General features: G+C 51.2%; 1 protein-coding gene across 1 annotated transcript; it reads right to left on the bottom strand.

The window, feature by feature from the left end:
• Positions 1-9,004: 9,004 nt before the first annotated feature.
• On the bottom strand, positions 9,005-15,104 carry LOC119934150 (keratin, type I cytoskeletal 17-like). Its single transcript, XM_038753555.1, has 8 exons — positions 14,673-15,104; positions 12,595-12,677; positions 12,204-12,360; positions 11,666-11,827; positions 10,069-10,194; positions 9,737-9,957; positions 9,545-9,573; positions 9,005-9,262 (listed from the first exon to the last, which is right to left on the bottom strand). Exons 1-8 carry the CDS (start codon positions 15,102-15,104, stop codon positions 9,165-9,167), a joined length of 1,308 nt encoding a protein of 435 aa, XP_038609483.1. The 3' UTR covers positions 9,005-9,164.
• Positions 15,105-15,632: the final 528 nt, after the last annotated feature.

The raw sequence follows: 15,632 nt of genomic DNA on the forward strand, positions 1-15,632 counted from the left end.
TGGGGTTGGAGAAGGAAGGGGTGGGTCCTGTCCCATGTCTGGAGAGAATAGAGCTGTCAGGAGTCCCCTCTAACCTGAAAAAGCCCAGATCCTCACTCTCTTCCAAGTTAAGGACCTGGGGCAGCAGACCCAAATGTGGGGGTCACTCTTTCTAGCTCAAGCCAGCTGAGTCTTCTTGGCAAGGTGGAGACTTGGGGGTGGCAGGCAAATTGGCCACCACTTCCCCTCAAATGGAGGAGCTCCCACTCTCCTCTGAGGGGCCCATGGCCAAGTTGTGTTGTTTTAGGAGCCGGTTTTCCCCAGGGGAAATCAGGGATTGTGGAGAGAGGCTGCAGGGCTATCCTGCTCGGCACCGCATGACTCCAGATCGGGCTTCCAGTCCCCACATCCTCCCCAGACAGGTCACTGGACTCAGTTTACCCCCCCCACCTCTGAGCAGCGTGGCTCAGTAGCAAAGAGCATGGGTTTTGGAGTCAGGGGTCATGGGTTCAAATCCCGCCTCTGCCAACTGCCAGCTGTGTGACTTTGGGCAAGTTACTTCACTTCTCTGTGCCTCAATTACCTCATCTGTAAAATAGGGATTGAGTCGGTGAGCTGAGCCCCACGAGGAACAACCTGATCACCTTGTAACCTCCCCAGCACTTAGAACAGTGCTTTGCATGTAGTAAGCGCTTAACAAATGCCATTATTATTATTATTATTATTATTATTATTCTGAACTGCAACCAAAAGTGGAAAAGAATCATCTTACTTTTGGAGGTGGGGGCAGGAAGGGGAGTTTTGAGGGTTACCAAAGGAGGGATCCTGTCCACTCGTGAGGAAAGGACTTATCCCCAGGGTCCCAAGGGGACACCTATAGGCAGGGGATTGGACTGGTTAACCTCAAGTTCCCTCCACGCCTCTGGCTCTGTGATCAGTGTATATATCTATAATTCTATTTATTTTGATGGTATTGACAACTGTCTACTTGTTCTATTTTGCTGTCTTTCTCCCCCTTCTAGACTGTGAGCCCATTGTCGGGTAGGGACTGTCTCTATATGTTGCCGAATTGTACTTTCCAAGCACTTAGTATAGTGCTCTGCACACAGTAAGCACTCAATAAATACAAATGAATGAAGGAATCAGGGACCTTCCCAGTCACAAGGTCCAGACGGTGCCTGCTCCCTGGGCCCTGGGCCCTCAGAGATCCTGTCACCAGGAGAGTCACTGCCTGAGCCAACTGGTTCCTGCTGCTGCCAAGCTTTCAAGTAGCTGGTAGGGCATCCCTGGATCAAGCCATCTTGGGTAGGGACTGGATTTGGGGAGCAGCGGGCTGCCTGAGCACAGAGAGATCTGGTTTGGCATCTTTCCAGTCCCACAGAGATTGTCAGCTCTTCCGGACATCCCCAGGTCTGATTTGAGATACAGAAGGAGAAAGACTGGAGTTCAATGCAAACAGCTGCTGGGGGGACAATGTCACCACAGCGGGCACCAGGTTAGGAGGACGGGGTATCATGGGCCCTATGCCGCCTGCTTGAACGGATCATTTCAGGAGGCAGGGGAATAGACCAACTGATCTCCCAGCCTAAAGCACCTTCTTCTGGACAGAATGCCTGGCCCTTGGGACTGGATTTCCCAGGCAAAACCCCTCCAGTTGGGCCCCAAGGTCCCAGTTTGCATGAGGAAGATCCAACCCCACCACCACTACCACCACCACCCCGCTCCTGGTTCAATCTCACAATCCAGCCGGGTTTTCTGGCACAGCCAGAGTCAATGGGAGAGGCTGAGGTATGGCAGCTGTAAGTGAAACCCACCAGCTGGATGCTGACCACGACCCTGACTCTGTCCCCGTCTGGCCCCCAGCCACAAACTCACTGGCTGGGTGGGACCCGGAGCCAGAGCTGGAGAATTTAGCTGCACCCTTAACAATGATGGAATTTGTTAAGCACTTACTATGTGTGAAGCACTGTTCTAAGCGCTGGGGGGATATAAGGTGATCAGGTTGTCCCAAGTGGGGCTCACAGTCTTAGTCTCCATTTTACAGTTGAGGGAACTGAGGCCCAGGGAAGTTAAGTGACTTACCCAAAGTCACACAGCTGACAAGTGGCAGAGCTGGGATTCGAACCCATGACCTCTGACTCCAAAGCCCGGGCTCTTTCCACTAAGCCACACTGCTTCCCATTCCCACCTCAGTTCCCATCTGTGCAGTGGGAATAATGGATTGGGGAGAAAGTCTCATAAGTCGGGCACTTTCCTGGAGATTACCGGCAGAGGCTCTGGTAGGGAGGGAAAGTGATTTTTGTCCTAAACCAATCAATGATCCAATTAGTTAATGGTACTGTACATACTAAGTTCCTTCTGCATTTTCATGGACTAAGTATAGTGGTTTGGTGCATTATTCTTTTCATTAAGCATGCACTCACTGTATGCCAAGCACCGTACTCATTCATTCATTCATTGTTGTATTTATTGAAAATGGCAACATATAGAGACGGTCCCTACCCAACAGCGGGCTCACAGTCTAGAAGGGGGAGACAGACAACAAAACAAAACATATTAACAAAATAAAATAAATAGAATAAATATGTACAAGTAAAATAAATAAATAGAGTAATAAATACATACAAACATATATGCATATATACTCAGCACTGGGGTAAATGCAAAATAATCAAGTTTGATAGTCCCTGTTCCACACGGGGCTCACCTATTAAGTTATTTCATCCCGATTTTACAAATGAGGAAACTGAGGCTAAACATTTTAACATCGCTAAAGCCTGCAATTTCCTCTCCAACCAAACTGCTACCAAGTTGATCCAAAGCACGTACCGTATCCTGCCTTGACTTCTGAATCACTCTCCATTTTGACCTGTTTTCCTCCTATTTCTCCTTACTCCAGTCCATATTTCACTCTGCTACCAAGATCATTTTTCACAAAAATATTTTGTCCATGCCACCCTCCTTCTCAAGAATCTCCAGTGGTTGCCCATCCACTTCCACATCAAACAGAAACTCCTTACTATTGGCTTTGAAACACTCAGTGACCTTGCCCCCTCCTATCTTATCTCTCTAATTTCCTACTGCAAAGGCGCACTTTGCTCCGCTAACACCAACCTACTCAAGGAACCTCTATCCCATCTATTTTGCTGCCAATGCCTTGCCCATATCCTGCCTCTTCAAAACCTACCTTCTCATCTCTGAAGCCTTATTAAAATCCCATCTCCTCCTAGAGACCTTCCCCAACTAAGCCTTCATTTCCCCTACTCCCTCTCTCTTCTATATCGCCTTGGCGATAAATTTACTCTTTATTCATACCATCCTCACCCCTACAGCACTTTTATAAATGTCTGGAATGCATTTTAATGTCTGTCTCCCCATCTAGACTGTAAGTTCTTTCTGGGCAGGGAACGTGTCTACCAACTCTGTTGTATTGTGGTTTCTGAAGTACTTTGTTCAATGCTCTGTACAGAGTAAGCACTCCATAAATATGATTGATTGATTGAGGCACATTGAAATTAAATGACTTGCCCAAGGTCATACAGTAAGCAAGTAGCAGAGCCACAACTCCCAAGCCTGTGGTATTTCCACTTGGTCATGCTGCTTCTTGTAAAAATGTGCAGGTGTGCCAATAGGTAAGAGATTCTCCCTCAAAAATACTCACCTTCAAGGATGCAGTTCCACCATTGATAGCAGGGAAGAACAACTTTAGTCGTACCTCTATCTCAATCTTGTCTCTTCCACTGAATACCCCCTGCCCACATCCTCCCTTTGGCCTGAAACTTCCTTTACATATGCCCTTTACATATGGCAGAGAAGCAGCGAGGCCTAGTGAGTAGAGCACCGGCCGGGGAATCAGAAGGACCTGGTTTTTAATCCCGGCTCCTCCACTTGTCTGCCATGTGACCTTGGGCAAGCCACTTAACTTTTCTGTGCCTCAGTAACCTCAAATGTAAACTAAGGATTAAGACTGTGAACCCCAGGTGGGACATGAACTGTGTCGACCCTGATTAGCTTGTATCTACCCCAGACCTTAGTACAGTGCCTTGCACATAGTAAATGCTTAACAAATACCATAAAGAAGAAGGAAGACCACCACTCTCCTCAATCTAAAGTCTTATTAAAATCACTTCTCCTCCAGGAGGCCATCCCCCAACTAAGCTTTTATTTCTCCTATCTCCCTTCCATGTCTTCTATGCATTTGAATCTGTACACTTGATAGCCACTTGATAGTTACCCCTCCCGCAGCCCCACAGCACTTATGTACATCTCTGTAATGTATTTTAATATCTGTCTCCCCTGCTAGACTGTAAGCTCCTTATGGTTGGGGTTTGAGTCTGTCAACTGTGTTGTATTGAATTTTTTCAAATGTTGAGTGCAGTGCTCTGCTCATAGTAAGCGCTCAGTAAGTGAGAAGCAGGATGTCCTAGTAGATTCATTCATTCAGTCAATCGTATTTATTGAGCTCTTACTGTGTGCAGAGCACTGTGCTAAGCGCTTGGGAAGTACAAGTTGGCAACATATAGAGACGGTCCCTACCCAACAACGGGCTCACATGAAGCACAGATCTGGGAGTCTGATGGGCCTGGGAGTTAGAAGGACCTGGATTCTAATCCCAGCTGTGCCACCTGTCTGCTGTGTGACCTTGGGCAAGTCACTTAGCTTCTCTGTGCCTCAGTTATCTATAAAATGGGAATTAAGACTGTGAGCTCCACGTGGGACAGGGACTCTGTCCAACCTGATTAGCTTGTATCTACCCCAGGGCTTAAAACAGTACTTGACACATAGTAAATGCTTAACAAATACCAGAAAAAATAAATAAATGCCTTTAATTGATTTGATTTAGTACTATTGTGTGCAGAGAATTATATTAAGCTCTTGGAAGGATGCAAAGGAGTTAGGAAACAGGATCCCTCCCTTCGAAGAGCTTACAGCCTGGAGAAAGGGGCAGACACTTGAATAAACTCCAGACAGAGGGAGTGATTGAGCACATAAAATAGGTATATAAGTGTGTCCAATGCTATGACTTAACTGCTTAGGTGGAGGGGCACCTAAGGAGTTAAGAAACAGGATTCCCTCCCTTCGAAGAGCTTACAGCCTGGAGAAAGGGGCAGACACTTGAATAAACTCCAGATAGAGGGAGTGATTGCACACATCAAATAGGTATATAAGTGTGTCCAATGCTGTGACTTAACTGCTTACGTGGAGGGGCACCTAAGGAGTTAAGAAACAGGATCCCCCCCTTCGAAGAGCTTACAGCCTGGTGAAAGGGGCAGACACTTGAATAAACTCCAGAAAGAGGGAGTGATTGAGCACTTAAAATAGGTACATAAGTGTGTCCAATGATGTGACTTAACTGCCTAGGTGGAGGGGCAGGGCTGGAGTACTAGTTGGGAGATAGAAGGTGGGGCCATTACAGTTGATTCAAGAAAGTCCTCCTGGAGGAAATGGGATCTCAGAACCGTTTTGAAGATGGGGAGAATTGGAGAGTTGTGGTCTGCTATATCTGAAAGAGGAGGGAGTTCCAGACAATAGGAGAGGTGGTGTAAGCAGGAGACAGACAAGGATAGAGAAAGAGAATAAAGCAGAGTGAGTAGGTCAGGTTGAGAGGATCAAAGAATGCATCACTGACCTCCTCACCCACATCCAACCTCTGGCTGGGAACTCCCTTCCCCTTCATAACTGACAATCACTCTTTCCCCCCTTCAAAACCATATTAAAATCCCATCTTCTCCAAGAAGCCTTTCCCTAAGCCTTCATTTTTCCCCTACTCCCTCTCCCTTCTGCATCATCCTTGCACTTGGATTTTTGTCCTTTATTCATCCTACCTTCAGCCTCACAGCACTTAAGTACATATCCTTAGTTTATTTGGATTAGACTGTAAGCTCTTGGTGGACAGGAAATCTGTCTGCCGACTCCATTGTATTGTACTCTCCCAAGCGCTTAGTACAGTGCTCTTCACACAGTAAGTGCTCAATATCCACTGATTGATAGATTGATTGAATAGGAGGGTAGTGGGAGCGGAAACAAGACACTCGCCCTGTCATTGTAGTTTTTAAAATAAATGGGGTAAACAGACTGACAAAAAGTTTTTACAAAGAGCGTGACAGGAGAAAAAACAAGGTTATAATAGGTAATAGAGGGTCAGAATGAAATAGCTGAAAGAATAACTGAATTTACAACTGAATACACATTTCATCACAAGGGTTGTTGAAGAGTATAAGCATACAACTGCCAAGAAGGTTGATTGGTAGTGTGTCTTGAAGAGCTGGGAATTAACTGGGGTTCCGGCAGGGCCTCCACCTTACCTCTCCGCTGCCACCCTCCCAGGCTGTCCTGACCAGAAACCCACCTCCTGGCAGCAGCAGTCACCAAAGGAGATAAATCTCCCAGTCTTTCCTATCACTGTAGACAATCCCTTTATTGTCCCTACCTCACAAGCCCGTGACATTGTCCTCTACTCATCTCTCTCACACACAACCCACATATTCAATCTGTCACCAAATCCTGTCGGTTCTATGTTCACAACATCACTAAAATCCTTCCTTTCCTCTCCAATCGAACTGCTAGTATGCTGATTCAAGCACTTTCCTACCGGGCCCTAACTCTTGTACCAACCTCCTTGCTGACTTCCCTGCCTCCTCTCTCTCCCCACTTCTGTCCATATTTCGCTCTGCTGCCTGAATAGTTTTTCTAAAAAAATTCGGTCTGCATCTCCTCACTTCTCAAGAACATCCAGTGGGTGCCCATCCACCTCTGCATCAAACAGAAACTGTTTAGAACAGTGCTTGGCACATAGTAAGAGCTTAACAAATGCCATCATTGTTATTTACCATGGGCTTTAAAGCAACAACCTGCACACTTCACTCCTTTAGCTCCATCTTACTCACTGTGCTCAGATCTCATCTTGTCTCACCATTGATCCCTTGCCCAGGTCTTTCCTCTGGCCTGAAATGCAATCCCCCTACCTCCTCACACAGAAAAGCAGCGTGGCTTAGTGGAAAGAGCACAGGCTTTGGAGTCAGAGGTTATGGGTTCAAATCCTGACTCCACCACTTAGCAGTGTGACTTTGGGCAAGTCACTTAACTTCTCTGTGCCTCAGTTACCTCATCTGTAAAATGGGGATGAAGACTGTGAGCCCCATGTGGAACGACCTGATCACCTTGTAACCTCCCCAGCGCTTAAAACAATGAAGGCACATAGTAAGCACTTAATAAATGTCATCGTTATTATTATTATTATATGCCAGACCACCACTCTCCCCACCTTCAAAGCCTTATTAAGGTCACAGCTCCACCAAGAGATCTTCCCTAATTAAGCCCTCTCTTCTCAACTCCCCCTCCCTTCGACATCATCTATGCACTTGAATCTATACCTTCTGTACTTTTGGTATTCACCCCCTCTCAGCCCCACTGGATTTATGTACAAATCTGTAAATTAGTTATTTATAGTAATGTCCATCTCCCCTTCTAGATAGTAAAAATTTTTCATTATGGCAAAAAATGTGTCTATAAACTCCATTGTATACAACTGATGGATAGTACAGTGTACTACACACAGTAAAAGCTCAATAAATACTATTTATTGATAAATCCACCCTGTACGTATCCTGATCTTCAGATAACCTCACCTTTCCCTGAGGGACCCCCGGCTCTACCAGGGCTGAGACCCAGCTAGTGTCCACCACCCCTCACCCTGGCTGTCCCCTCCTCGATCAGTCCTTCCCTGGCCCTCCCTGGCCAGAGGGAAGTGCTTGGAACTGGATGTTTCCCTGGGACTCCACCTCAGGTTGGGTCCTGCCCCACTCCATCCACTGCAGCCCAAGTTCCCGTGGCAGAAATCACTGTATACAGAAGGGATGCTCTTCACTGAGCAGCCTGCCTCACCCTATTTTACCAATCTATCAACCATATTTGAGTGCTCTGCCCCATTTCCCCATCCCAAGGAGAAGCCTCCAACCCCTCCGCTCCAGGGCCAGGATAAGTGGGGGGGGTCCCAGCACAGCTACTGGGGCTGGAGGCTGGGACAGGATGGGAGCAGGCCCAGTGGGCTGCTGGAAGCAAGGGAAGGGGCCTGGGTCCCTGTTGGGCAGGGGGCAGGACATGGAGGATGGAGTCTGTGGCCTAAATCCAGAGGTACAAAGGTCTGAGCTCCATGAGAAAGGGGGGGAGGGGTATGTCTGGTTGGGCACGGGTTTTCCCGTCTCATGGGCTCTGCACCACAAAAAGGGCCCCTTAAACCAGTTGTTGCCCCCATCCCAGTGATGCCCCCCATAAGTCAGGGAGAACTCCACTGAGGGGAAAAGGGCAGAGCTTCCAGCTCTCCAAACCTTGGGGGGAGCCGTGGGGGCCCCAGGTTGAACCCACCCCAGTCCTCTCTCTCTCTCCTACTGCAGGATCTCAGCCCTTTGAGGTTCCAAACCTTTAGTCCACAATTCCAACCCCAACTGTCTTCCACCATCACCATACACAGCACACACAGGGCTGATACCAACCACATACACAGAGCCCACACCATACACATAGTGCACACACCACAAACGCACCACACATGCATAGCAGGCACCATCCAAACACCCAGCAGGCACCGACACACACAGAGTAAGCACCCACCATATGCACAGTACACACCCAGGAGATTCCTACCACACATACAGCACATACACAGCAGACACCCACCACATACACAGTGTACAAAAAGCAGACACCCATCACACACACAGTGCATAAACAGCAGAACACCCAAAGTGAACACCAACTGCAAGCACACAACACACACACACAGTGGATATCCATCACACACCCAGTACATATAGGTCAGGCATCCACTGCACACCCAGCATGTACAGGTCAGACAACCAGCACACGCAGAATGCACAATAGTGCACACACAGTGCACACCCAAAGGGCACCCAGCACCCACACAGTACACACAGTCGGCTCATTCGAACAGTTACCGATAGTGGTGCGCCTCTGCATGTGTCCCCATCCCCACCACTCCCAGGGACTGAGTCCAGCCTCCTCTCTGCACCGAGGTAACAAAGCTTTATTGGCCAGCAGAAGGAGGGCTAGGGATGGGCTAGGAGTCGGGGCTGGGCTGGTGGCCAGGCAGGAGACTCTCAAGGTGGGAAGGGACTGAACACCCAGCAGGAACAGGTTGATCCCTGGCCTTCTGATTCCACCCCAGCTCAGTGAGTGGATTGGTGGACCTGCTCACGGGACGAGATGACCTTTCCATCCTGCACCTCTTCCACGATGGTACGCACCTGGCGGGTGGTGAGGCTCGCTGTGGTGGGGGAGAGGAGAGGAAGTGGGGAAGGTCACTATGGGGGTGGGGAGAAAGAAGAGACACCCGGGTACAAACCCCACTCCCTGGCCTGGCCCACTCATCCGGGTGAATCCTGGGACAGATGACCCTGGCCTGGCCCACCCTCCCAGGTGAATGCTGGGACTGATGTTGGACAGCTGTTGGGGATATGCATTCGCTCAACAGCCCAGCAATCAGTCCACTGGGACCAGCCCAGTGATTATTCCACCCTTCCTGAGGCTGGGACGGGAGGATTCTTACCTTCCTTGGGCTTGTACTGAGATGCCAGGCTGCAAGAGAAGGCACAAAGTTATGCTTAGATTGTGCCCGACACCCCCCCACACCGGAGTGAGCTGTTCCCAGGAGTGCCCAGACCCAAGCCCCATGATCCAGTGGCCTCTGATGGTGGAGGTGATGGGGAGAGGGGTGCAGGATTCCCCCTTGGCCACTCACTGGGCATCCTCGCCCTCCAGCAGACGTCGGTAGGTGGAGATCTCCTGCTCCAGTCGGGTCTTAACGTCCAGCAGGATCTTGTACTCTTGATTCTGCTGCTCCATCTCACAGCGTAGCTGGGCTAGCTGCTCCTCCACACCACCAATCAGGCCTTGGATCTGCGAAAGCTGCACGCAGTAGCGGCTTTCCGTCTCCTGCAGGCTGCCCTCCAGCGAGGCTTTCTGGGGACAGAGAGAGGAGACAGAGTGAGCAGGGATGGTCACTCACCTCTCTCCCCAACCCCAGGTATGTCCCCTCTGTCCAGGTCCCTGGGGGGCCGGGCGGGAACCCACCAAGCTGAGCTGAGACTGGAGCTCAATCTCCAGGGCCTGGAGATTTCGTCGCAACTCGGAGATCTCACTTTTGCCGCTCTGGACCAGCTCGCTGTTTGTGGCCACTTCCCGGTTCAGCTCCTCCGTCTGGAATGGGGTGGGAGAGGGGAGAAGAGACACAGAGATCATCCTCGGGATCCAGAGGAGTTCGGACAGATCCATGGACAAGTGGTCCATGTTGGATCACTGAAGAGAAGTCAGGAGTGACGAGGGAAGAGTTAAGAGTGTTGGATGGCTCATGCTGGATTATTGAGGGGAGAGTCAGGGATGGAGAGGGGAGAGTTTGGGGTGTTGGGTGGTCCTATGGTCACTGGGAAGAGTTGGAATGGAAAGGGTAGAGTTTATGGTGTTGGAACGTCCCCTCTGATTACTGGGAAGAATCAGATTGGAGAGGGTATTGATTAATTAATTAATAATGGCATTTATTAAGCGCTTACTATGTGCAAAGCACTGAGCCTAAGCGCTGGGGAGGTTACAAGGTGATCAGGTTGTCCCACGGGGGGCTCACAGTCCTCATCCCCATTTTACAGATGAGGTAACTGAGGCCCAGAGAAGTTAAGTGACTTGCCCAAAGTCACACAGCTGACAACTGGCGAAGCCGGGATTTGACCCCATGACCTCTGACTCTAAAGCCCGTGCTCTTTCCACTGAGCCACGCTGGCAGTTTAGGATATTGGATGGTCCCTGCTGAGTCATTATAGGAAGTGTTAGGGATGGAGAAGGTAGAGGTATATGGCTAATCCTCTGGATTGTAAACTCGCTGAAGGTAGGGAACATGCCTACCAACTCTGTTGTATTATACTCTCCCAAGCAGCGTGGTCCAGTGGAAAGAGCATAGGCTTTGGAGTCCGAGGTCATGTGTTCAAATCCCACTCCACCAATTGTCAGCTGTGTGACTTTGGGCAAGTCACTTAACTTCTCTGGGCCTCAGCTACCTCATCTGTAAAATGGGGATTAAGACTGTGAGCCCCACATGGGACAACCTGATCACCTTGTAACCTCACCAGCACTTAGAACAGTGTTTTGCACATACTAAGTGCTTAATAAATGCCATCATTATGATTATTACTCTGCACACAGTTAAGTGCTCAATAAATACCAGTGACTGGTTGATTAATGGATGGTCCATGCTGTGTCACTGTGGGGAGAGTCAGGGTTGGAATGGGGAGAATTAGGGATTTTGGATGGTTTGCCCCTAGTCACAAGGGTGGGTGACCAGGATGGTAATCAATCAATCGATCATATTAATTGAGTGCCCACTGTGTGCAAGACACTTTACTAAGTGTTTGGGAGAGTACCATATAACGGTGTCATTAGAAATGTCCCCGGCCCACAGTGAGCTAATAGTAGTGAGTAGTCTAGAGGGAGCTGACCAGTATAAGGTTCCTCCAAGTGCCCTGGTATCTCTGTCAGAGACAGAGCCCTGGTCTGGTGGACCATGGGACTGAACCAGGATGCTCTTGCTCAGGGATTAATAGTTGTGTGACCTGAGGAGACAAGGCAGGTTCCTGCCCAGGCAGCTGAAGTGCCCCCACATCCTCGGCCCCACCCGTCATACCTTGCTGAAGAACCAGTCTTCCGCATCCTTGCGGTTCTTCTCCGCCATCTTCTCATACTGGTCTCTCATCTCAGACAGGACACGGCTCAGGTCCACACCAGGAGCAGCGTCCATCTCCACGTTGATCTCTCCGCCCACCTGGCCCCTGAGGGCGTTCATCTCCTGGGGGCAGGAGTCGGGGAAGGGGTGAGATCCTGGGTGGGAGTCCAAGGAGATCCTCCCATTTCCCCTTTCTCTCTCCACACTGGGCTAGATGTTTGTATATGAGGGCTTCATCATGGCCAGTGGGTAAGGAAAGATGGAGCTTGGGGTGGCTGGAGGGAAGGGCGAGTAGGAGGCCAAAACGGCTTCTAGGCTGATGATCTCCCCTGACCTGTGGAGACTCTCAGCTCTCCCAGGCAAGGGTGGAGTCCAGTCCAGGCACCTGACCAAACCCAGCCCCATCCTCACCCACTCCCCCATACACATCCCTCTGGGCCTCACACGTCTCTTTCTCTGCTGACCCCGCCCTCCGGCCCCACCCCAACGAGGCCCCCACCTCCTCATGGTTCTTTTGGAGGTAGGCCAGTTCCTCCTTCAGGTTCTCAATCTGCATCTCCAGGTCAGCCCGAGACAGGGTCAGCTCGTCCAGCACATGGCGCAGCCCGTTGATGTCGGCCTCCACGCTCATGCGCATGGTCAGCTCCGTCTCATACCTGTGGGAGTCAAGGAGGGGTTAATCCAGGGTTGTTCTCCAGGTGGTTCCAGCCGGGTCAGGGACCTGGCATAGTCCAGCAGGAAGGGGAAAAACAAAGTGGCACTTCAGTGGGTGATGTAAACAGCTTAGCATCATTACTCTCCTGAACCCCTGGGTTCCCCACCTTCCCATCCCATTTCTGCCCACCCAAGGAGCCAACCCCTAGGGAGAGGAGATTGCGGGCTGTGCATACTTGGTGCGGAAGTCATCAGCTGCCAGGCGGGCATTGTCAATCTGCAGCAGGATGTTGGCATTTTCCACGGTGGCCGTGAGGATCTGAGGGCACAGGAATGGGGGGTGAACTGGGCCACAGTGGGAAGCCAGAAGCCCAGCTACCCAGGGATCTTGCGAGAGTCAGAGAGAGCCAGGCTTCCCCCCAGCAAATCTTCCCTCCCACAACCCTCTCCCCCCAGGTTCCAGAGGCACAGTCTCATACCCGCCTACACCCTTGGACAACGTCAGCCCGAAGCATCCTTCGCCCCAGGATGTTAATTGTCTCATTTCCTGATGCTCCAGAAGCGGATGGGTGTATAATGAGCATTCTCCACTTCTCTGACTCCCTGGATTTCCAGGTTTCTGTCTCCCTGGCTCCCTGGATCTCTGTATTGTATTTGTGTCTTTCTATGCTTCTAAGCCTCTCTCTTCATCTCTTTTCGGCACTCCCTCCTCTTTGTCTCCCTTTTTCTGTGATTTTTCGTCCTTCCTCCGTACACAGTAAGGGCTCAATAAATCCCTTTGAATGATTAATTGACGGATTGCCTCACAGGTCCCGCTCCAAAAGCCCCTACCAGGATGCCCAGGCACTGTTTAAAGGGAGACAGCGCGGCGGGTGGAGGGAGATGTATGTTTCATCTCCCGCTCCCGCAGGGAAATGTCTCAACCTAACTCGGTCCCGGGAGCAGCCGGTACAGCCCCGCCCCGCCCCACCCGGGACCACCCAGGTGCCTCCGTGGAACCAGGTCATGAGTTTCCACTTCCCGCACGAATCGCTTGTGGGATGCTCCCCCTCGCCCGACCCACTGGGCAGACGGCCGTGCCCACATCCGAGCCCCAGGTGATGGACCAGACCTTCTGCCCACTAGCCCCCAGCACGGCCAAGTTCCCCCAATACACACACACACACACACACACACACACACACACACACACACACACACACACGTGAGCGAAGCCCTCTGGTGCTAACCTTCTCACTGTACCTCGATCTCGTCTGTCTCGCCACCGACCCCTGGCCCACATCCGACCTCTGTCCTGGAAGGCCCTCCCTCTTCAAATCCGCCTTACAATCGCTCTTCCCCCCTTCAAAGCCCTACTGAAGGCTCACCTCCTCCAAGAGGCCTTCCCAGACTAAGCCCCCTTTTCCTCAGCTCCCACTCCCTTCCACGTCACCTCCACTAGCTCCCTTCGCTTTTCCCCACCTCTCCCCGCCCCACAGCACTTGTGTACATACCCATAATTATATTTATTTATATTGATGCCTGTTCACTTGTTTTGATGTCTTTCTCCTCCCTCCCCCCCCCCCATACTGTAAGCCCCGTGTCAGCAGGGATCATCTCTCTTTATTAATAATGATGGTATTTGTTAAGGCGTCTAAACAGTCCTGATCCCCAGAGATGAGGGGGAAGCCCACCCTGACACCTACCTCTGCAGGAAGAATAATAATAATAATAATAATAATAGCAATAATAATGGTATTTGTTAAGCACCAGTGCACCAAGCACTGTTCTAAGCGCTGGGGTAGAGACAAGATAATCAGGTTGTACCACGTGGGGCTCACAGTCTTCATCCCCATTTTACAGATGAGGTAACTGAGGCCCAGAGAAGCAAAGTGACTTGCCCAAGGTCACACAGCAGACAAGTGGCAGAGCCGGGTTTAGAACCCACGACCTCTGACTCCCAAGCCCGGGTTATTTAATAATAATAATAATAAAAATAATAACAATAATGGCATGTATTAAGCGCTGACTATGTGCAAAGCACTGTTCTAAGCGCTGGGGAGGTTACGAGGTGATCAGGTCATCCCACGTGGGGCTCACAGTCTTAATCCCCATTTTACAGATGAGGGAACTGAGGCACAGAGAAGTGAAGTGACTTGTCCAAAGTCACACAGCTGACAATTGGCAGTCGGGATTCGAACCCATGACCTCTGACTCCAAAGCCACGTTGCTTCTTAATGGGGTCTTGGTCCCCTGGGGTCTTAATGGGGTCTTGGTCCCCTGGACGAACCAGCACTGTCAGCCCCCAACTTCCGGGCCCCGGGCCGAGTTTTACCTTGTTTTTGAGCTCCTCGATGGTGCGATATTGAAGGCTGTAGTCACGGACGGGCCCGGGGCCCCTCTTCAGATACCAGTCACGGATCTTGACCTCCAGGTCGGCGTTGGCCTCCTCCAGGGCCCGCACCTTCTCCAGGTAGGAGGCCAGGCGGTCATTGAGGTTCTGCATGGTGACCTTCTCCCCTCCGGCCAGGAGCCCGCCGTCCGCCCCGCCGAAGCCCCCACCAAGACCCCCGCCGTAGCCGCTGCCCAGGCCGGCCCCGAAGCCGCAGCCCAAACTACTGGTGTAACCGCCCCCATAACCACCGCCGGACACCAGACGGGAGGAGGAGATGGAGCTGGAGAAGCCTCCGGGGACCCAGCTGGAGCCGGACCCCTTGGCCGAACTGGAAGACGTGTACTGACGGATGGTGGTGGTGTTTGTGGCCATGGTGGCGTCGGGGTGAGAACGGAGAGGTCACAAGTTAGCGGCCGGAGATGAGATGTGCTCTGGAGTCCCCCTGAGTCCCTTTATACTCTGGCCAGTGGGAGGAACGATTGCAAAACCCCCGCCCCCTCGCTCCCCCGCGCTTTGGGTTTCCATTCCCCTCGTGTTTCATCAGCCTTGGCCGCCCGCCAACGCCCAGGTGTCTCCCCTCCGAAACCGTCCCGGCATGGCCCGCTGCTGCGCTAGGCCGGGCTGCCTCCCCAGCGCTTAGAACAGTGTTGGCACATAGTAAGCGCTTAACAAATACCATCATTATTATTATTAGTCCCGCTGCCCCGGCCTCGACGGGGTCCACGGGCAGGTGACTCTGTCCGGACCCCCGGGGAACACGGTTCCCCATAATCTCATGGGCCGCACGTCACTCCCGTGGCAGGGGAGGGGCTCCGGATTTGCCGGGGGCAGTGGGGAGAGGAAAAGGAGGGGCCCGGATTCCTGTCAGGGCCCTGGGATCAGGGTGGCTCAAACCGGATC

This window comes from Tachyglossus aculeatus, chromosome 11 (genome assembly GCF_015852505.1).
Source record: "Tachyglossus aculeatus isolate mTacAcu1 chromosome 11, mTacAcu1.pri, whole genome shotgun sequence".
Lineage (NCBI taxonomy): Eukaryota > Metazoa > Chordata > Mammalia > Monotremata > Tachyglossidae > Tachyglossus > Tachyglossus aculeatus.

Excerpts from the sequence above, each read along its gene's own strand:
- LOC119934150 (XM_038753555.1), bottom strand. The coding sequence starts at position 15,104 with ATGGCCACAAACACCACCACCATCCGTCAGTACACGTCTTCCAGTTCG. Across the intron at positions 12,678-14,672 it reads TCGAGGAGCTCAAAAACAAG|ATCCTCACGGCCACCGTGGA; the intron begins GTAAAACTCGGC and ends CTGTGCCCTCAG. Across the intron at positions 10,195-11,665 it reads AAGACTGGTTCTTCAGCAAG|ACGGAGGAGCTGAACCGGGA; the intron begins GTATGACGGGTG and ends ACCCCATTCCAG.